An 18,081-nucleotide genomic window follows, 5' to 3' on the forward strand; every position below is an offset into this window, starting at 1 on the left:
TTTAAAGAAGAAAAAAAAATAAAAGAAAAAAAAAAATTGCCTTCACAACCTTACCAGCACACGGATGAGGTTTTGAAGGTATTTGGAGAAAGGTTTGATATTCCAGATGCTCTTGTGAGATAAACCTTCTAAGCTCTTTTAGATCAGTCATTCTCTCTAACAGCTAAGCCACCAGAAGTTGGGGAAGCTCAGACTTTGATGCCCATTTAGGAAAACCATGATGGATGATATTTAGTACTTTGTAAGTCAGACTAGATTATCACGGTGATTCCTGTCTGGTTTTAAAAACCTATTGATCCATTGGTGTCAGCACTGCAGAAGATAGCCAGTAGAAGCTTTCAAAATACTTCTAAGATGGGAACAACTATTGCTAACTTCAATGCTGTAAAATTCCAACATCATGATGTATCTCCTGACAAGAAGAAAATTAAACTTCTACTAATTAATACATTACTTTTAATTGGATTTTTTCACAAGGCATATAGTAATCGGATTCTGAAGAGATGACTGAACACATCCATACAGGAAACAATGATCTATCACGTTAACTCCGACTTGAAAGAATTAAGCTACTAATACGGTTTTCTTGTCTAAGGAACTTTCGAGTAGAGATTTGCATATAATGATCCTCTGGGTTTGGGATAGTGTCTAAGCATATACTAGTGAAGGTAGTCAGGAGAAAAGCTTTAACAAGAATGGGAATTAAAGTCTTGTTCCAGTGCAGCTTGAGCAACACTATGAATAGGTCACATACATCATGAAAACCAGCCATGAAATATAAGAACTTGCAGCCATCCAGAGACTGATTAATGATTCAAATAAGCAATCTCTTTGCATAATAGCACTTAGGAAACATTATAGACACAGACCTCATTCAACAGCTTAAACTGGGCTTTAGATCAAGAAAACATATGTGAAACTGCAGGGTTGCTGCATGCAAAATCCAGCTAGCGATGCTACCAGCATTAGGCTATTTCTGATGCCTATGAGCCTAAAAGTGCAGTTTGTCAGGTTTAAGAAAAGTAGTAACTCTGGAAGCATCTCTGCTTCATTGTAATTCTCATAGGATGAGTTTTTAAAAAGGCAAAGATGGTTGCAACTTGAAATCGTAAAGAATATCTATTATACTTTTCAAAAGAGCAACAGCATTATTCGTTCAGCTTTAGTCATCCACTCTCTAACTAAGGCCTATCTGCCTAAAATATCCCCACTGGATCCTTTAGTTACTGTACCTTTCTTTAAGCTGTTAGGCAGCTGCTGTTCTTCTCACAGGATTCCTGTTCTTGGTCCCAGGTTCTGGACGACAGAGTAAAATAGGCACAAAATGAAAATAAGCAGTGGAGAATTCTATCTACAGGATTATTTGGGATTCCTATTCTGGAATGAGATATGCCAAGAAAACAAGAGACCTAGCTTAAAACCGGGCCTGTGCTATATAAACTTTTGTCATACACTAATAATTTCAAACATCTTATTTAGCCTTTTCTAGAAAATCCTTATTCAGATATTTTTGAGATAAGGTAGTCAGAATCTTTTCCCAAGACACAGGTAAACACATGAAATGCCATAGTGATGACTCTAACACAGTCTTTGCCTTCTTGAGCACAGCTGATCATTGATAAGATATTTTGAAAGTTGTCTCACGAGCTTGTTTCGTAAGTGGCATTATATTACTAACTGGCACTGGACTTTTTGTTGTCTGCTTCTTGACTTGAGTTCCCTCCCTTTTCATCACAAAGACACAGAAATGTCTTTGAATTTATTGACATCAGACTTCCTCTGTCATTTTATCACTCAGTATCATAAGATCTTTCTGTGATGCAACTTTGACTGCATTAAATGATTGCATGACACTAGAAAAATCGATTCATTCTTTTTTTTCTGAATAATTTATGAATATTTTGAATAATCCTAAGCAATATGCACATGTAACTTTCACTTGATGTGAAAACTCCCTTTTAACTTCATTTGTCTTTAATCCTAAGTAAGGATGCTCATGTCATCCAACAACAACTTGGATTGTGAATGTCCCACATCCACAAGTGTTCAAGCCCAGGTTGGATGGGGCTTTGAGCAACCTGGTCTAGTGCAATGTGTTCCTGCCTACTATGCCAGGGAGATTGGAACTAGATGACCTTTAAGGTCGCTTCCAACCCAAACAATTCTATGAGCCTCAATTTCTTTAAAATAATTTGGTTAGCAACTTTGCCAAAGCTTTTCAGAAATTCAAAATATGTAACAGGTAGTGGATTGCCTTTATCTTCATGTTTGTCAGTCTCTCCAAAAAAGGTTAACAAATTTACAAGGTACAAATTCCCCTTCCAAAATGATACGTACCAGTAAACCACTGTTATCCATGCTATCTGACTTGTCCCTTATAAAGAGCAGCTCTAATTTGGGAATTCCCTCTAGGCTCCTTACAGTGAACACCAAAGCAAATAATTCATTTACCTTTTCTGCAAAGACCTTATTTTCCTTGAGCATTTCTTTTACATCTTGATCATCTATCAACCTTATAGACCTTCAGGCAGGCTTCTTACGTCTGATGTGTTTGAAAAAGTTTTTATTATTAGTTTTTATGCCTTTAGCAAGTTATTCTTCAAAATTGTTTTTGTCCTCTATTATTATGGTTTTGCATTTAACTTGCCAGAGTGTACTGGGGTTTTTTCCTTAGTTCATTTGGGCAAGACTTCAAAGGGTGTCCTTTTAATGCTAATGGCCGCCTTCAGTCTAATAACCCCCTTTGCTAACTTCTCATGCGACCTTTTATAAAGTTGCGGAGTTTTTGAAACAGGGGTAATATGGTTACTCTCTAATGGTAAAGCTGCAAAATGCATTCCTACAACAGTGATTTTATATAGCTGCCATGTAATCTGGAAGTGTTATTTTCTTCTGTTTTGCCCTTTTAGCTAGTGCTTTTAGTCTTCCTCTCCATTTCACGTTGGTTCCCTTTCACAAGTGTGTGCCAATCTAAAGACTTTCTACCTTTTGTACTCCACCAGGAATGACGAATTTGAGCATGTTTATATTTATTATTACAAATGATTCTTTGACAGGTATATATTCAATCAGGACTTAATCCTTGCTCAGGGATTAAAAAAAAAAAATCTAGTCTCCTCTTTTGGGCTGTTTGATTTCTTGCTTCAAGACAAAGTCATTTTTAAAGTGTATAAATGCAGTTTCTACATCACATGTAATCATGGTCGCTCTCAAAGAGTTGACATCAATGGCTCAATGTCCAAGTGGAGACCAGCAATGAGTGATGTTCCTCAGGGGTTGGTATTGGGACCAGTGCTGTTTAACATCTTTGTCAGTGACATGGACAGTGGGATTGAGTGCACCCTCAGCAAGTTACTATCCCATTTTAGCATGAAATTTTAATGCAGAGAAATTGTGAGATTGTTCAGTACTTGTTGATACAATTCTGCCTCCCCTTTTTTTTTCTTTTGCCTTTTTTGCTTTTGAGGTTTAACTATAATGTCACTTCTCTACTGGCCTGGTTTTCCCTGCTATTCGTAAGTAATTTTACACTGCTATTCCAGTGCTCACTGATAGAGATGCTATTATGTCAATATCCTCATTTAAAATCAGCATTTCACTTTACCCATCTTCATCGCATACATTGGGCTAATTGTCCACTGGCTGGGTAAGCCTCTATTACAGCTACCTCGCACCAGTAAAATAGCATGAACAGACATAGTTAGGTCAAACACTTGGCCAGATGTCTGTAAATCATTTTTTAATACTAAGAGCTCTTTTATATTAAATAAAAAAGCCCTGGCAGTGACTTTGCCCCTGCGTCTTAAAAGGCAAATGCAATCCCAGGTGGAAAATTGAGCTACATGAACAAAGGGCATGTTCCCAATGCTGTCTGAAGTAGGAAAAATAAAATGGATCAGCTCATTCCAGGCATTTCCACACGCATCCTGTGAAAAGCCCCATCTCTAAGAAGCTTTGGCAAGAGCCAGCTGGAACTGACCGCTGCATTGCGCAGGAGCTCATTCTTCTCAGTGCTCATCAGTTCAAACGCAACCATTGACTGAAGCAGACTTGTCAGTGACCTTGACTCTGACCCAGTTTATAGAAGCACTTGGGGGAGGAGCAGAAGCGAAGGAGGAAACTCTCAACACAGCACTGAACATTGTCAGCCACTCCCTGATTAATGCTACTTAGAATAAATGTTAAAAAGCCTCTCTACCCAATGCAGATACTAAAAGAGGAATTAAATAACATCACAGCTGTAAGAATCACAGAAAGTAGATGCGAGAAAGTGAAAAAAGAATCCATACTGAACCTGTCTTGTACACTCAGACCAAGAAAAAAATGTGTGTATTATATAAAGGGAGTATTTTCCTCCATTGACAATGAGTAAGTTCTTTGAAGAGACAGCTCTGTTTCATCAGCAGGGTGCTGGCAAATGCCCATAGAAAAGCAGAGAACATGGCTGTACATCTTCAAAAAACTATTTTAGGAGACACTATTTCCTCAGAGGGATTTTTGAGTTGTGTTCAGCCCCCTAGGCATGTCCCAGGAAAACACAACCATGTTTTGATGGTAGAGAGGATACTACTGCTTTGATGGATAGTATTTTGATCCAAGGTAAAAGAGGAGTTTGACCAAAGGCCCTAACGAGCTATGGAAGGAGGCAGAGCTGCTGAACTAAAACTAAGAAAGCAACAAGGCAAGTTCCATGTAACAGCAACAGAACACCTTTAAGAAAAGATAAGGTGTACAGTAGATCATGGCAAAGCAGAGGTCATAAGTAATGTGTCTGCCCCAAACAAAAAACAGTAGTACAAAGATTTCTCAGAATGGCAAGCTACAAGAAAAAAAAAAAACTGAATACATGACTGATTTAGATGGTTAGAGCAGTAGGCTGCAAATGCCATTGCACACAGATAACCCAACACACAGGATGCAAATATTAATACAACATTTGAGAAACTGAGAGAGTTTCTGAAGGTGCCCGAACAGTATGTCCCTTCCCTACTGTCACTCTAAAGAGGTGTTCGCAGTTCCAGGTGGAACTTCATCTAAGGGTGTCAATGATTTCTAAGATGTTACCATAGAAATCATATATTCACTTTTATATATACATTTTTATATATGAAGATCTACATTTAGGCAGTTTACATGTTGAAAATAAATCAAAAAGAAGGGACAGAGATCATAGATTAATTGGAGATGAGAAGGAAATCTGAAGAGGTTCTTGTTCAACTGCCTCAAAAGGGAATTAACTCTATCTAAACTTTTTCCAGTAAATACCTGTCATAAAACCCTCCAGTGGTAAAGATTCAGCATCTCCTGTAAATAATCTATTCCAATACCAAACTAGCTCTGCTGGTAGGAAGTTTATCATAACATTATGTGTGTTTAAAGGACCACGGGAAGGAAGCTGCTAAGATCAAAAGCTGCTTTACCTAGGAGAAATACAGAACATTTTAGTAGATCAAGAAAGAATGTTTACTCCAGAACAAACTGGAAGTAGATTTGTTAAAATTGAGTGAAAGGTACTGATGAGTTCTTCTCAACTGTTACTCCCACTCTCACGAGATCGCTTATCCAGAAAATACCAAAGCTAACAAACGGATCAGGCACATCACATTTATTTCTGTCAGCAGATAGCCAATGCCTACATATTTAACAATGGGAAGGGTTTAATGGGAATATTTTTAAACAGTTTATATTGTTGGCATCACGGAGACGTGGTGGGACGACTTGTACTACTGGAGCGTCAACATGGAGGGGTATAGACTTTTCAGAAAGGACAGGAAGGAGAGACGAGGAGGGGGTGTCGCTCTCTACGTCAGCAACCGGCTGGAGTACGTGGAGCTCCACCTGGGGATGGAGGAGGAGCTGACAGAGAGCTTATGGGTCAAGATTAAAGGACAGAGACGGACAGGGGACATTACGGTGGGGGTCTGTTACAGGCCGCCTGGCCAAGAGGACAGAGCAGATGAGGCCCTCTACAGGCAGATAGGAATAGCCTCACGGTCACAAGCCCTGGTCCTCATGGGGGTCTTCAACCACCCTGACATCTGTTGGAGAGACAACACGGCAGGGCGCAGGCAGTCCAGGAGGTTCCTGGAATGCGTGGAGGATAACTTCCTCCTGCAAGCGATAGAGGAGCCAACAAGGAGGGGTGCCATACACGACCTTGTGCTCACCAACAGGGAGGGACTGGTGGGGGATGTGAAACTGAAGGACAGCCTTGGCTGCAGCAACCACGACACGGTGGAGTTCAAGATCCATGGGGCAGCAAGGAAACTACACGGCAAGCTCTCAGCCCTAGACTTCAAGTAGGCGGACTTTGGCCTCTTCATGGACCTGATGGGCAAAGTGCCATGGGAGGTGGCCCTGGAGAGAAGAGGGGCCCAGGAAAGTTGGTCCACATTTAAGAAGCACCTCCTCCAAGCTCAGCAGAGGTGCATCCCAATGAAGGACAAGTCAGGCAAAAAGGCCAGGAGGCCTGCGTGGATGAGCAAGGATCTCCTGGACCAACTGAAAGTGAAGAAGAAAGCCTATAGAGGGTGAAAGCAGAGACAGGTAGCCTGGGAGGACTACAAAGAGGCTGTACAAGTGGCCAGGGATCGGGTGAGGAAGGCTAAAGCCCTGACGGAATTGAATCTGGCCAGGGATATAAAAAGCAACAAGAAAAGCTTCTATAGGTATGTAGGGGACAAAAGAAAGTCCAAGGAGAACGTAGGCCCCCTCCGGAAGGAAATCGGTGTCCTGGTTACCCGGGACATGGAGAACACTGAGGTACTCAATGACTTTTTTGCCTCAGTCTTCACTGACAAGAGTTCTTGTCTCACCACCCAAGCTGTGGAAGGCACAAGCAGGGACTGCGAGGATGAAGAACCACCCACTGTACTCAAAGAGCAGGTTCGGGAACATCTGAGGAACTTGAAGGTGCACAAGTCCATGGGACCTGATGAGATCCATCCGCGGGTCCTGAGGGAACTGGCGGATGAAGTTGCCAAGCCACTGGCCATTGTATTTGAGAAGTCGTGGCGGTCTGGTCAGGTCCCCAATAACTGGAAGAGAGGGAACATAACCCCAATTTTTAAAAAGGGGAACAAGGAGGACCCAGGTAACTACAGGCTGGTCAGCCTCACCTCTGTGCCTGGTAGAGCAGATTCTCCTGGAAACCATGCTAAGGCACATGGAGAGCAAGGAGGTGTTTGGTGACAGCCAACAAGGCTTCACCAAGGACAGATCATGCCTGACCAATTTGGTGACCTTCTAAGACGGGGTGACAGCATCAGGGGACAAGGGACGAGCAACGGATATCACCTACCTGGAGTTGTGCAAAGCTTTTGACACTGTCCCGCATGACATCCTTCTCTCTAAACTAGAGAGACATGGGTTTGATGGACGGACCACTCGGTGGATAAGGAGTTGGCTGGATGGCCGCACTCAGAGAGTGGTGGTCAACGGCTCGATGTCCAAGTGGAGACCGGTCACCAGTGGCGTCCCTCAGGGGTCCGTGCTGGGCCCAGCCCTGTTCAACATCTTTGTCGGCAACATGGACAGTGGGATAGAGTTCACCGATGACACCAAGCTGTGTGGTGCCGTCGACACGCTGGAAGGGAGGGATGCCATCCAGAGGGACCTTGACAGGCTGGAGAGGTGGGCCCGTGCCAACCTCATGAAGTTCAACCAGGCCAAGTGCAAGGTCCTGCACCTGGGTCATGGCAATCCCAGGCACAAATACAGGCTGGGCGGAGAATGGATTGAGAGCAGCCCTGAGGAGAAGGACTTGGGAGTGCTGGTGGACAAGAAGCTCAACATGAGCCGGCAATGCGCCCTTGTGGCCCAGAAGGCCAACCGCATCCTGGGCTGCATCAAGAGGAGCGTGGCCAGCAGGTCGAGGGAGGTGATTCTCCCCCTCTACTCTGCCCTGGTGAGACCCCACCTGGAGTACTGTGTCCAGTTCTGGAGCCCCTAACACAAGAAGGACATGGACCAGCTGGAGAAGGTCCAGAGGAGGGCCATGAAGATTATAAGAGGGCTGGAGCACCTTTCCTATGAGGACAGGCTGAGAGAATTGGGGCTGTTCAGCCTGGAGAAGAGGAGGCTCCGGGGAGAGCTGATAGTGGTCTTCCAGTACCTCAAGGGGGCCTACAAGAAAGATGGGGAGAGGCTATTCAGTAGGGCCTGTTGTGATAGGACAAGGAGTAATGGTTTTAAAATAGAGGGAGGTAGATTTAGATTGGATATTAGGAAAAAATTTTTTACAATGCGAGTTGTAGAACACTGGACCAGGTTGGCCAGAGAGGTGGTGGATGCCCCATGCCTGGAAACGTTCAAGGCCAGGCTGGATGAGGCTCTGAGCAACCTGATCTAGTCGGGGATGTCCCTGCTCCTTGCAGGGGGGTTGGACTAGATGACCTTTGAACGTCCCTTCCAACTGTAACCATTCTATGATTCTATGAAGTATAATGTCATCTGGAGCATTAGTAACTCTTACTATCCCAGTCCAACAGTAAAATGGGAAAGAGTCAAAATCCTAAGTACTCCTAGGCAAAAGCTACAGAATCAGACACTGATTGGTACATCGCATTGTTCCATTACACCCTAGCACCAGTGAAAGAAAGATTACCCTCACTACTGTTTTGTTCAACAGAGAACTGAAATAACAGTTATATTTGCAATATTAAAAAGTTACACTTCAGTCAATAGGGACTTGCAAGATAGAAAGGGTACAGGGCATTTCTACAACGTCAACAAACTGGCACAAACAGCAACATTACTCCAGAAAGCAGCCACAGGGTTATCATAGCTGAACATATACTGCGTAAGAGGAGGTAGTATCTCCTCTACTTTCAGGAGAAGTAAGAGGCAGCATGTTGGCCATTTTGACCAAGGAGAACTCAGAATAATATATACTATATTAGGTTGAGAATTATTGGCCAAAAATGACTCTTGATTATAGCTGTGTTGATGTCTGAGTGAAAACCATCAGATACAAACAACAACCCGCGATATCTGAGGGACTATCTAAACATCACTTCCTAGTAGGCTGTTAAAATTCAGTATTGAGTTAACAATTATTATTCATTACTATTGTGTTGTTTAGCTGGGGAAGGAAGTCTAAGAGCTCTGCTAACAGCAAAATTGAGCTAGGTAGCCTGTTACACTACAGATCTCATTACCCTACGTTAATCTGTTATGACTCCATATACTAGATGATGCAGACCTCAGCTGATTTGTTTGGCTCTGAGTGATTTCTGAGACATACCAAACTCCAACCCACAGCTTTTTCATTTATTAACATCCAAACTGGCTTCAGCTGGAATGAGAATCAGCACTCCACTTTGCTCCTCCAATTTATTACAGGAGCAAGGGAGATGACGAGGGAAAAGAAGCATTTTTGAATGGAAAACAATTGCCTCCAGTCATTCAGACATTAAATTAGATAATACTACTTGTGAAGTTATACTATAAGAAGCCTAAGTGTACAATTTTGATGTGAAACTCTTGCAAAATCTGTTATTATACTTTATTTGTCAACAATTCACTCTCACATTAACGATAACACTAATAACATTAGTGTGATCTCTCATCACAAGATGAGTGAAAGTAGAGCCTCAAAGATTGACACAATTTGCAGGACTGACAAAAATGAAATTTATGACACACTCTAGCAAAGTACATGCATCTCAAAGACCACCTGCATTTTTCTTAATGCGGAGTTGTCTGGTGAAGAATGCAGCACTACCAAAGGCAGAGAGGATGGGAGGTGACTAAAGCAATGCTGCCATTAGGGATAGTTGCAAGCTGTAAAATATCAGTTACAGGTTCCTAAGTCTTCATTTTGTTACTTAGTTTTCGATGAAACCGGAATGCTCCCCTCAAAATATGATACTGCCTTTATAACCAGGGACACTAGAAAAACAAAGTTCAGGATAATGAAGAAAGCTGCAGGTTGGATGTGCAACACGTGGAGCACTCCCACCACACCACACCTTGAACATGGCTCCTGCACAGTCAAAACTACTGTCGTCGATAGTACACTCTAGTTGCTGCTACTGAAGGCCTAGAAAAGATGTTGGTTGAACAACAGCATTGACAGTGCGCAGTCTAAACAGTGTCTGAAGAGAACACTGGTCAGTCAGAGCAGCTTGCAGAGGGGCAGCAACTAATGGCCTACGTCAAGCATTAACACGTGAACTGCATCTTTGAAAGAGATGGGGAATGGTCTGGAGTGGTAAGAACATGTGTAATCTCCTGACAAGGATGAACAGAGTTCAGTACCAGAATGGGAGAAACAGAAGGTGAAAAGAAAGTCTGTGAGCACAGGGAAGGGAGGAGCCTGTACTCTTTGGCAACGATGATGGGAAAACCTAGAGAAACCACTTAGCCAAGTAATATAGTCACCTCTAATGAATTACAGATTGTCAGGGAGAGAATGTGTTTCTCTTCAGCTGGCCTAAGCTGCTTCACACACCACTCAACATTCAACCTCATTGGCTTTCTAGTATCTCGATTTATCAGCAGAGAAAGCAACAAGCTGGAACTCAGAGATCAGCTCAGGCCTTTTCCCCAGGCCAAGCTATCTCTGCAGTCTTCCTGCAGTGGTGAAGATGCATGATGCACTGAGGGAAGCCAACCCTAGTGAAGGATATTCATCTGCCTTTAAAGAAGGGTCTAGAGATGATAACACAGAACTGGAAGAGTGTATATTCGGCACGTTTGGAAGAAAGTAGACACTACTATTCTTTTTTGTTGTTGTTTTTTTTTTTATTTTTTTTTTAAATGGAGAGGAATGTAGTCATCTGCCAAAGAGTCTTACATTGACTTATCAGACAAACGTTAGTTCATTTGTAGCCTTACTTCTTGTCCACCCAAGCCTCCCTGTATCGAAAACAAGGCCTCCTCAGAGACAGGAAAACTGAAAATATACGCTTTTGTTCAAGTCTAAGCTTGCACATGGGATCTTAAAAAACCTTCCTAAAAAGATAAAAGGTGTCATTCAGCCTTAAATATCCCCTCTCACGCCTGCAGTACTATGTTTACTCATCCTTTCTTATTAATTCTGTTGTCAGCAGATACCCACAAAGCCCACAGGCAATGTCTATTTCCCTCCCTCACACCAGTCTACCGCAATAACAGATTGCCATCTTCTATCAGTTAATTCATCAGCTCTTGTGGCAGATGTCTCTGTGGTGGATCTAAAGGTTCCAGCCCAGTAGATGACTCAGATTTCAGCACACTGGGACTTCATTTCAGCTGTATGCTTTGCCTTGAATCAATGAAAACTTTCACCCAAAATAGTACTAAAAGCATGCAAAGGCTGCAACATCAAGCACTCCAAAGTCAGGAACAGAAACAGAAAAGTTGCCTATGTAGAAATAATTTAAGACTTTGGTGTAAGTGTGCGTTGCAAAAGAGATGATGATTAATGACCACACCCTAGCTGAGTGGGTTTTTGTTTTCCTTTCTTTTCGGTCAGATCTCCAGCTCACTCGGGGCACAAGGTGAATAGTGTCTAACATAGGAATCCTTTCCATGTAGGAATCCAGCTTCAGTGACAATCAGAAGTGAAAAACGGGCAGAATGGAAGAAAGATGGATGCAGAAAGACAAAATACAGTGTTGCAATGAGAGTGCCTGGGACCACTGCATCTCATTCCTGCATTTTTTTTTAGAAAGGGGCAAATCACTGGAAACAGATTCTTCTCCAATTGTCCAAATGCCTATTCCTTGTCTTCTAGGTCCTAAAAGCTCCAAACAACAGAAATAGTCTATCCCAATCTTCCTTGGAGAAGGAAGGGGTAGAAACGAGACAGCAAACATATCAAGCCTTGGTAAATGACATGAAACAAATCTGATTCCAGGCATCTTAAATCATCTATCTTAAATGAGTAGGTACTTCTGATGATAACTGTCTCTGCCACTGCTTCCTATCCATACAAGGATGACGTATTTGTCTCTCACATAAATTCTCCCAAAAAATAATTAATTAACACTTCTGAAGTGCTCCCAGGGTACAGCAATGAGCAAAACAAAAAAAAAGTCCACAAGAAGATTAACAATTCTGTCCTCAGAACAGGATCTGAATAGCACACAGTAAATACAGGACAGGGCTGCACAATGAACACTGAAGCTAAAACAAAAAGCTGAATAGCTGCTGATTATGTGAAAGTTTTCTATTTGGAGAACTCAGTGAGGCAGGGGTCTAGCTGAGAGGATAACATGAGCCCCTATGATTAAAGACCACATCACAATGCACGTACTCAAGAGGACTGAGCTGACCCTGAACATGCTACCTAAGTTCACTCATTAAATCTGTTTTAAAGGGTGCATTTGCTTGTTGGAAAAAGTGCTAGACGGTCGCACAAAACCTATCCAACAATCAAGCAGTTACGCTGCTCTCTCTGTCTCTGAGGCTTTATGTTATCGCAGAGATAAGGACTGTTTGCTCTCCATAGACCATCCATATCCTGAGCTTGCCAGTGCTGGGCACTTGATCCCCAGTTCAAAACATTTAAGCACCTGCTTAACTGTAAGCACAAGGAACACTGCTGAATTCAATCAGATTGTTCACATGTTTAAATCTAGCTGCACATAGACACTTTATTAGATTCCTTACCTAGGCTATAGACATTTGTTCTCCAAACAGCTCTCTGCATGAAGTGTGTTATCATGCCCAAGCAGAACTTCCTGGCCCCACAGTTCAGCTGTTGGAACAGATCATATGAACGTCCTTTGATGTACTTCAGACAAAAGTCAGCTGAGTTGGTTTAAACAATACTAATTCCACTAAACTGCTCCAACATAGACAGAGGAACCACCTATATATGGTGGAGAGCTGGGAAGGCAGTGATATCAGGCATATGGGCAGAGAAAGGTACTTAAGAACAGAAATATCTTCAGTCAGCAGCACGTGATCTGGAAGAGCAAGTCTGCTACTTCAGTCTCATCTGCAAGACTGATGCCACTAGAAACAGCTGAGAACATCCCCTCACTTCACACAGGCCAACACAATGGCCAAACATCAAGAGTGATTCTTTCAAAATCAATGACATGGAGATCAAAAGCTTCCTATCGTTCCCTAATTTCTTAACCCATCCACTCCCTCCTAAAGATGATATGCTCATTATGAAATTTGAAAAACTTAAAAATATAAGCACACTTTGTAAAACCCAGAAGAACAGAGAACCACAGGTGCTTTTGGTTTATTTTTATGCAGTAACTACAGTAAACACTTAGCCTTGGACCACTCAGTGCTGGAATCACTGTAGCCATGGCATTGTGTCTGTGCCTCATACCCACTGCACTCATTTCTGTGTCAGTCATTCTCCCTCCTCCAGAATGAACTTTTCTTTTAAAGGAAACAGCTTATCTTCCATACTGCAGCAGCAGAAGAAAAATTCTCCTATACAGCAATATTTAAAATGTGGTTTTATGCTCTTATGGCAGCTAATTTTCCTTAAATGATTTAAGGGAATGAATACATCTAAAAGGCCTGCACTGAGCCATTCTGCAATGGCAACATGAAGCTGAGCTTCCTCTGCTTTAAAGAATCCAATCTCTTGTGGAAAGCTCCTCACGGCATCCTCATGGGAGGATGAAGGTTATTTTCTATTACATTATTTTGCAGGAAACTTTACTTTGCATTTTATTTAATTTCACATTCCCCAGTGTGGTGAGACTTCAGGTGAGGAAAGGGTGGCAGGGCAGACGTCTTCAAATGCATAATCCCTGATCTGTCACAGTTTGACAACAGCCCTCCTGCAACTGGTTCACCTATGCGTGTAGTCAGCCATCCATCATGTATTACTCATCCAAAAGTTACACTCCAGGTGCATGAGTAGTTAAAATCTTTAGCAACCTGAAGTGATTCAAAGCAGGTTTTTATTCTAGAACCCTGTCAGGAAGAGAGTGCTGGAATTTTTTATCTCAAGTACTAATAAAATCAGTCATTGCTAAAACAGGATGGCACACAGAGTCCCATTCCCTCTCTCTGAGGCAGCTGGCAAAAACTCCCTTTTTGTCCCAGCACTTTGGATATGGTGTGTTCCTACAAATATTACCAGGATCAGAGGGACTAAGAATCAGGCATTGACTGAAAAAAAACCAATAATCCCTTATGCTGCATTGTACTCCTGAGGGTCTCTAAAACTGTCCGAAAGGCTTGTATTGACTAGGGGATGATAGAACCAGACAAGAAGGGGTTTTTTTTGGTGAGTAGTTAATTCACTGAGAAATGAAACTCTGAAGAGCCACCTGAACTTTGCTGACAGTTTAATCCAAAAAAAAAAAGTTTCCTAAATAGTATTTTTAAAAAAATTAAATAACCCTGAAAATGAAATGTTACACTTGTGTTTGAAATACTCCTTTTTCTTTCCCTCAGAAGGAAATGAACTGGAACTCGTTCATCTCAGGTTGATCACTGGGGAGGAGCGGGAGACAGAGATGGAAGGGAAAAAAAAAGATTTCCATTTCAGGCAACTCTGACCAAACATTTCTTTTGATTTTTCATTTTAGCCACCACAGCAAATAAATTCATTCCTTGCACACAGGGCAGCTGGAAACTACCAGAGTTTTCAAAGCTCCTCAGGAATGGGACAAAGCTGAAAATAATTTGTTTTCCCCCAAGAAGAGTTTTATTTTACTGACAGTGAACGAATTTGTTGCTTTACTAGCAAGAAGCATTTCCCTACACTCAAACTTCTTGTAATGTTTAAGGACCTCTTTATTCTTGGGGGAAAAAAAAAAAAAAAACAAACTTTCTCAGACAAAGCAGCCTGCATGTGCTCTCCATCATTTAGAAGGAAAATTGTCTTGTTATTTGGATCAGGAAACAGAGCTAAGACCAGGCTGGCTGTAGAAGTTCCCTTCTTTACTTTCCATCATCACCTCTCTAATACAGCAGGGCTTAGGAGCCTTGGTCACAGGCACAATGTGACCTGGTGTTGCACAACCAGAATAGGAAGACAAATTCTGCGCCAAACAATTAGCAGTCTAAGAAAATATTTTCCAGGCAACTGGATTCCACTCGATATGCAAGGACCTTATCCATTAACCTATCTTCCTGGTACCTAAAACCCCTTCTGTACAGGTATTACTACTCGCTGGAAGACCAATTAAGATGTATTGGGAGAACCAGGAGTTAAATTAAAGGAGTTCTTATCCTATACATAATGCAGCCAGGGATAAGCAACCTCTTTATTTATTAGCAAGGCAAACCACGTTCTTTTTCACACTGACAGAAAGAAAGAAAAAAAAAAAAAAAAAAAAAAAAAGCACAACTTCAGGGAATTAAAGATCCAAATGTCATCTCCATAATAGGAAGTGAAAAGAAAGGACAAATACCAGGAATTCCATATAGAAAAAATAATAATCTCTAAAATCTCCTCTTATTGTTTTTGGCAGTGATTTTTTCCTACCCATCTCCATCTTTAGTCTTTTCTTAGGTGCCATGTTCAATAATCCTTCTGCGCTTTGATGTCAAACATTCAATAGGTGTCTGCCTCCCTCCCACTCCTCCGTATTCTCTGCAATCCATCTCCTCTGATTAGCTAAGACTTCACCTTCAAGAACACCTCTGGTTCTCTGAGTGAGCATGAGTGTGTGTGTGTGTGTGTGTTCATATCATGTTTGCAAATATTATCCCCCTCCTGCTCTGCACGCTACATAGCAACTCCTGCCGGAGCTCTGGATTAAACATCGATGCCATCCAGTAATTTGATTTGGGGGGCCTGCTGTTTTAAATCCAGCTCAGGACATGAGAGCAGCTCGATTGAATTTAGGCCCTGCTTTCAGAATTATTCCATATTTAATATGAGCTGAACTTCATTTCACTTGCTCTCTCCACTCTGATGCTTCCCACAAATGTTCCCCAATCTCATGTGGTGGGGGTGGTGTTTGCTTACTTCTCTCTTATTTTGGTTTGCCACTGGATTAAGCCATGTCAGAGTTACTGGCATCTTGCACAACCCCGCAGCAGGAGAAATCAGTACCCCAGCAAGTGGCTGTTCTGGCATCACCTTTCCCCACTCACCGGATTGTTGTACATCTCAATGATGAGCTGTTTCACTCCGTGCAGTGTGGGATGAGCCCAGGGAGATGGATTTGCCCAGTGCCGGTTTAAATCAAACCCCATCAGGGAGCACCTGCACACACAAAACAACAACACACACAAATTACATGTATAGGCTGCAGCCTCTTCTGGCTTCAGCTGCAGAGTTAGGGCTATATTCTGCAGTTGATGTATTTAAACAAGTTATTCTCATGGAAAAAAATAAAGCAAATGTTCCCCCGAGGACAAGGAAAGTCTGCAGCAATGGCTACTTTTAGAAAGAGTATCAAATGAAACATCTTTTGTCACTCAGCCTTCTTCCCCTCCACAACACATATGCTCACTCTAACCTTTGCCTTTTGCCAGCTTGCCATGCTGGCACTGGAAGAGCCTGTTTGGCCTTTGAGGTTCCCTTCTCTTCAGTGCCCAGCTAGGGGTCTATATCTATGAGGATGATCCATAAACTGCATCACCAAGGCCTTTACCTTGCCCTCTGTCAGGCCTTGACTCAGCAAAGCTGTTAAGAACATTGAAATCAATGGCCATTATGTTTGTGCTTAAGGGATTTAAAACATGAATGTAATTGTTCCACTATCCCAGGGCCTCAGTCTCTTCCCTCCTGCAATTGCCTACACAAAAGTTAGCCAACCAAGACACTAAGTTAAAATGCTTATTGGCCATCAAATCTTGTGGGCATTGAAGCACATACCCCACCTTGGCTTCTCCTTCCTGCCGTGACTCATATTGCTCTCAGTACATCGTCTTAAGTTTGATTCTGCTGCTCCCAGTCCGTTAAGTAATATCCCATTCTTTGAGGAGTCTCAGTGAAACTCAATAGGCTGTTGTTACAGTGAACACAGAAGAAATTAAAAAGCTGAAAGTGGCACAATAATGGGAAATAATATTCTTTGCCTGCTGCAGAGATCACCTAGACAATCTGTGGCCACTGATACAAGCAGGGAGAAAAGTCTCCTCTGTTGTCTCAAGTTGAGCTTGGGACCAATGGACCTCAGGCAGATCTCACTCAGGAATTCTATGAGAGACCACACAAGTAATAAAAGCCCAGGCAGAGATGCAACTTCCTCTATATTTAAAACAAACAAACAAACAAAAAATCAACCTCACTGCTAAGCCTTAAAGCTCCTTGAGAAAAGAAGAGCTTTCATTGATCCCTGGTCTATTATGAGAATGTCTGTTCAGCCTTAATCTTTTAAACACACCTATGCAAACAATAGACATTTACTTCAGTAGCGCTAGCCTTCCACAAAAATTCTAAGAATCTGATGACTGAAAAACAGTCAGTTTTTTAATTGGCAGAAAGAAAGGAAAATGCTTCTCTTCTCTAACAGCTGAAACAAATGATTGCATTGCATACATCAAACCCACATAAAAACTAAGACAGAGAGGTGAAATGCTAAGAAAAGTGAGGAGATAAAACCAGAAGATTAAATAAATTTCTAAAAATGATGGATGACTATTTTCCTATGAATGAAAAAATACAAAGTTAACAGGAAATTCTTCTGCAAAAATTCTTATGGGAAGCTAAGTAGGCAGGAGCTGCTGTGCTCCTTGGCCTTAGACAACACAACCATCGGGCTGTCTGGGAGTTCAAACAGCCAACTGCTAGCTCTGCAACTCCATCACTGCTGACTTGGTGTACAGATGAGCTGGATGGCTCCCTGTGATGGAAAAGGCCACCTCCTTGTCTTGGTGATCACTTGTCTGTTTGTCTAGAGAATAAATGCATTTTTTTTTTCCTCTGGAAATTCCAACAGGTACAGTTCCACAGAAAACTCTGAAACCCGTCTCATCCCACTATAAAGAAAAAGATATTCTGTAAGATTTCTCTCTCTCTCTCTTCCTTCCCCTCCCCCCACCCCGCCCCCGTCTTCCCATAAACTCTCTCCACTCAGTTCTGCTAAATCTTCTCTTTTTTTTTTAATTCATAGACATTAATATAAAATCATAAGAACTTCCAGGGACATAGGTGGAATTACACTGGGATAAAACTGGTATAAGAGCAGAATCACATGAATCAGTTTTTCATTTATC

The 18,081-nt window shown here is 42.0% G+C and overlaps 1 protein-coding gene across 1 annotated transcript in view; it reads right to left on the reverse strand.

The window, feature by feature from the left end:
* Positions 1–18,081, reverse strand: part of AGBL4 (AGBL carboxypeptidase 4) — a 914,318-nt gene that overhangs the window by 144,343 nt on the left and 751,894 nt on the right. The window contains exon 9 of the mRNA XM_086754116.1: positions 16,012–16,123. Within this exon, the coding sequence (XP_086610242.1) occupies positions 16,012–16,123 (112 nt within the window). The remainder of the gene's footprint in view (positions 1–16,011; positions 16,124–18,081) is intronic.

The sequence above is a fragment of the Chlamydotis macqueenii genome, chromosome 8 (genome assembly GCF_036417535.1).
Source record: "Chlamydotis macqueenii isolate bChlMac1 chromosome 8, bChlMac1.mat, whole genome shotgun sequence".
NCBI lineage: Eukaryota > Metazoa > Chordata > Aves > Otidiformes > Otididae > Chlamydotis > Chlamydotis macqueenii.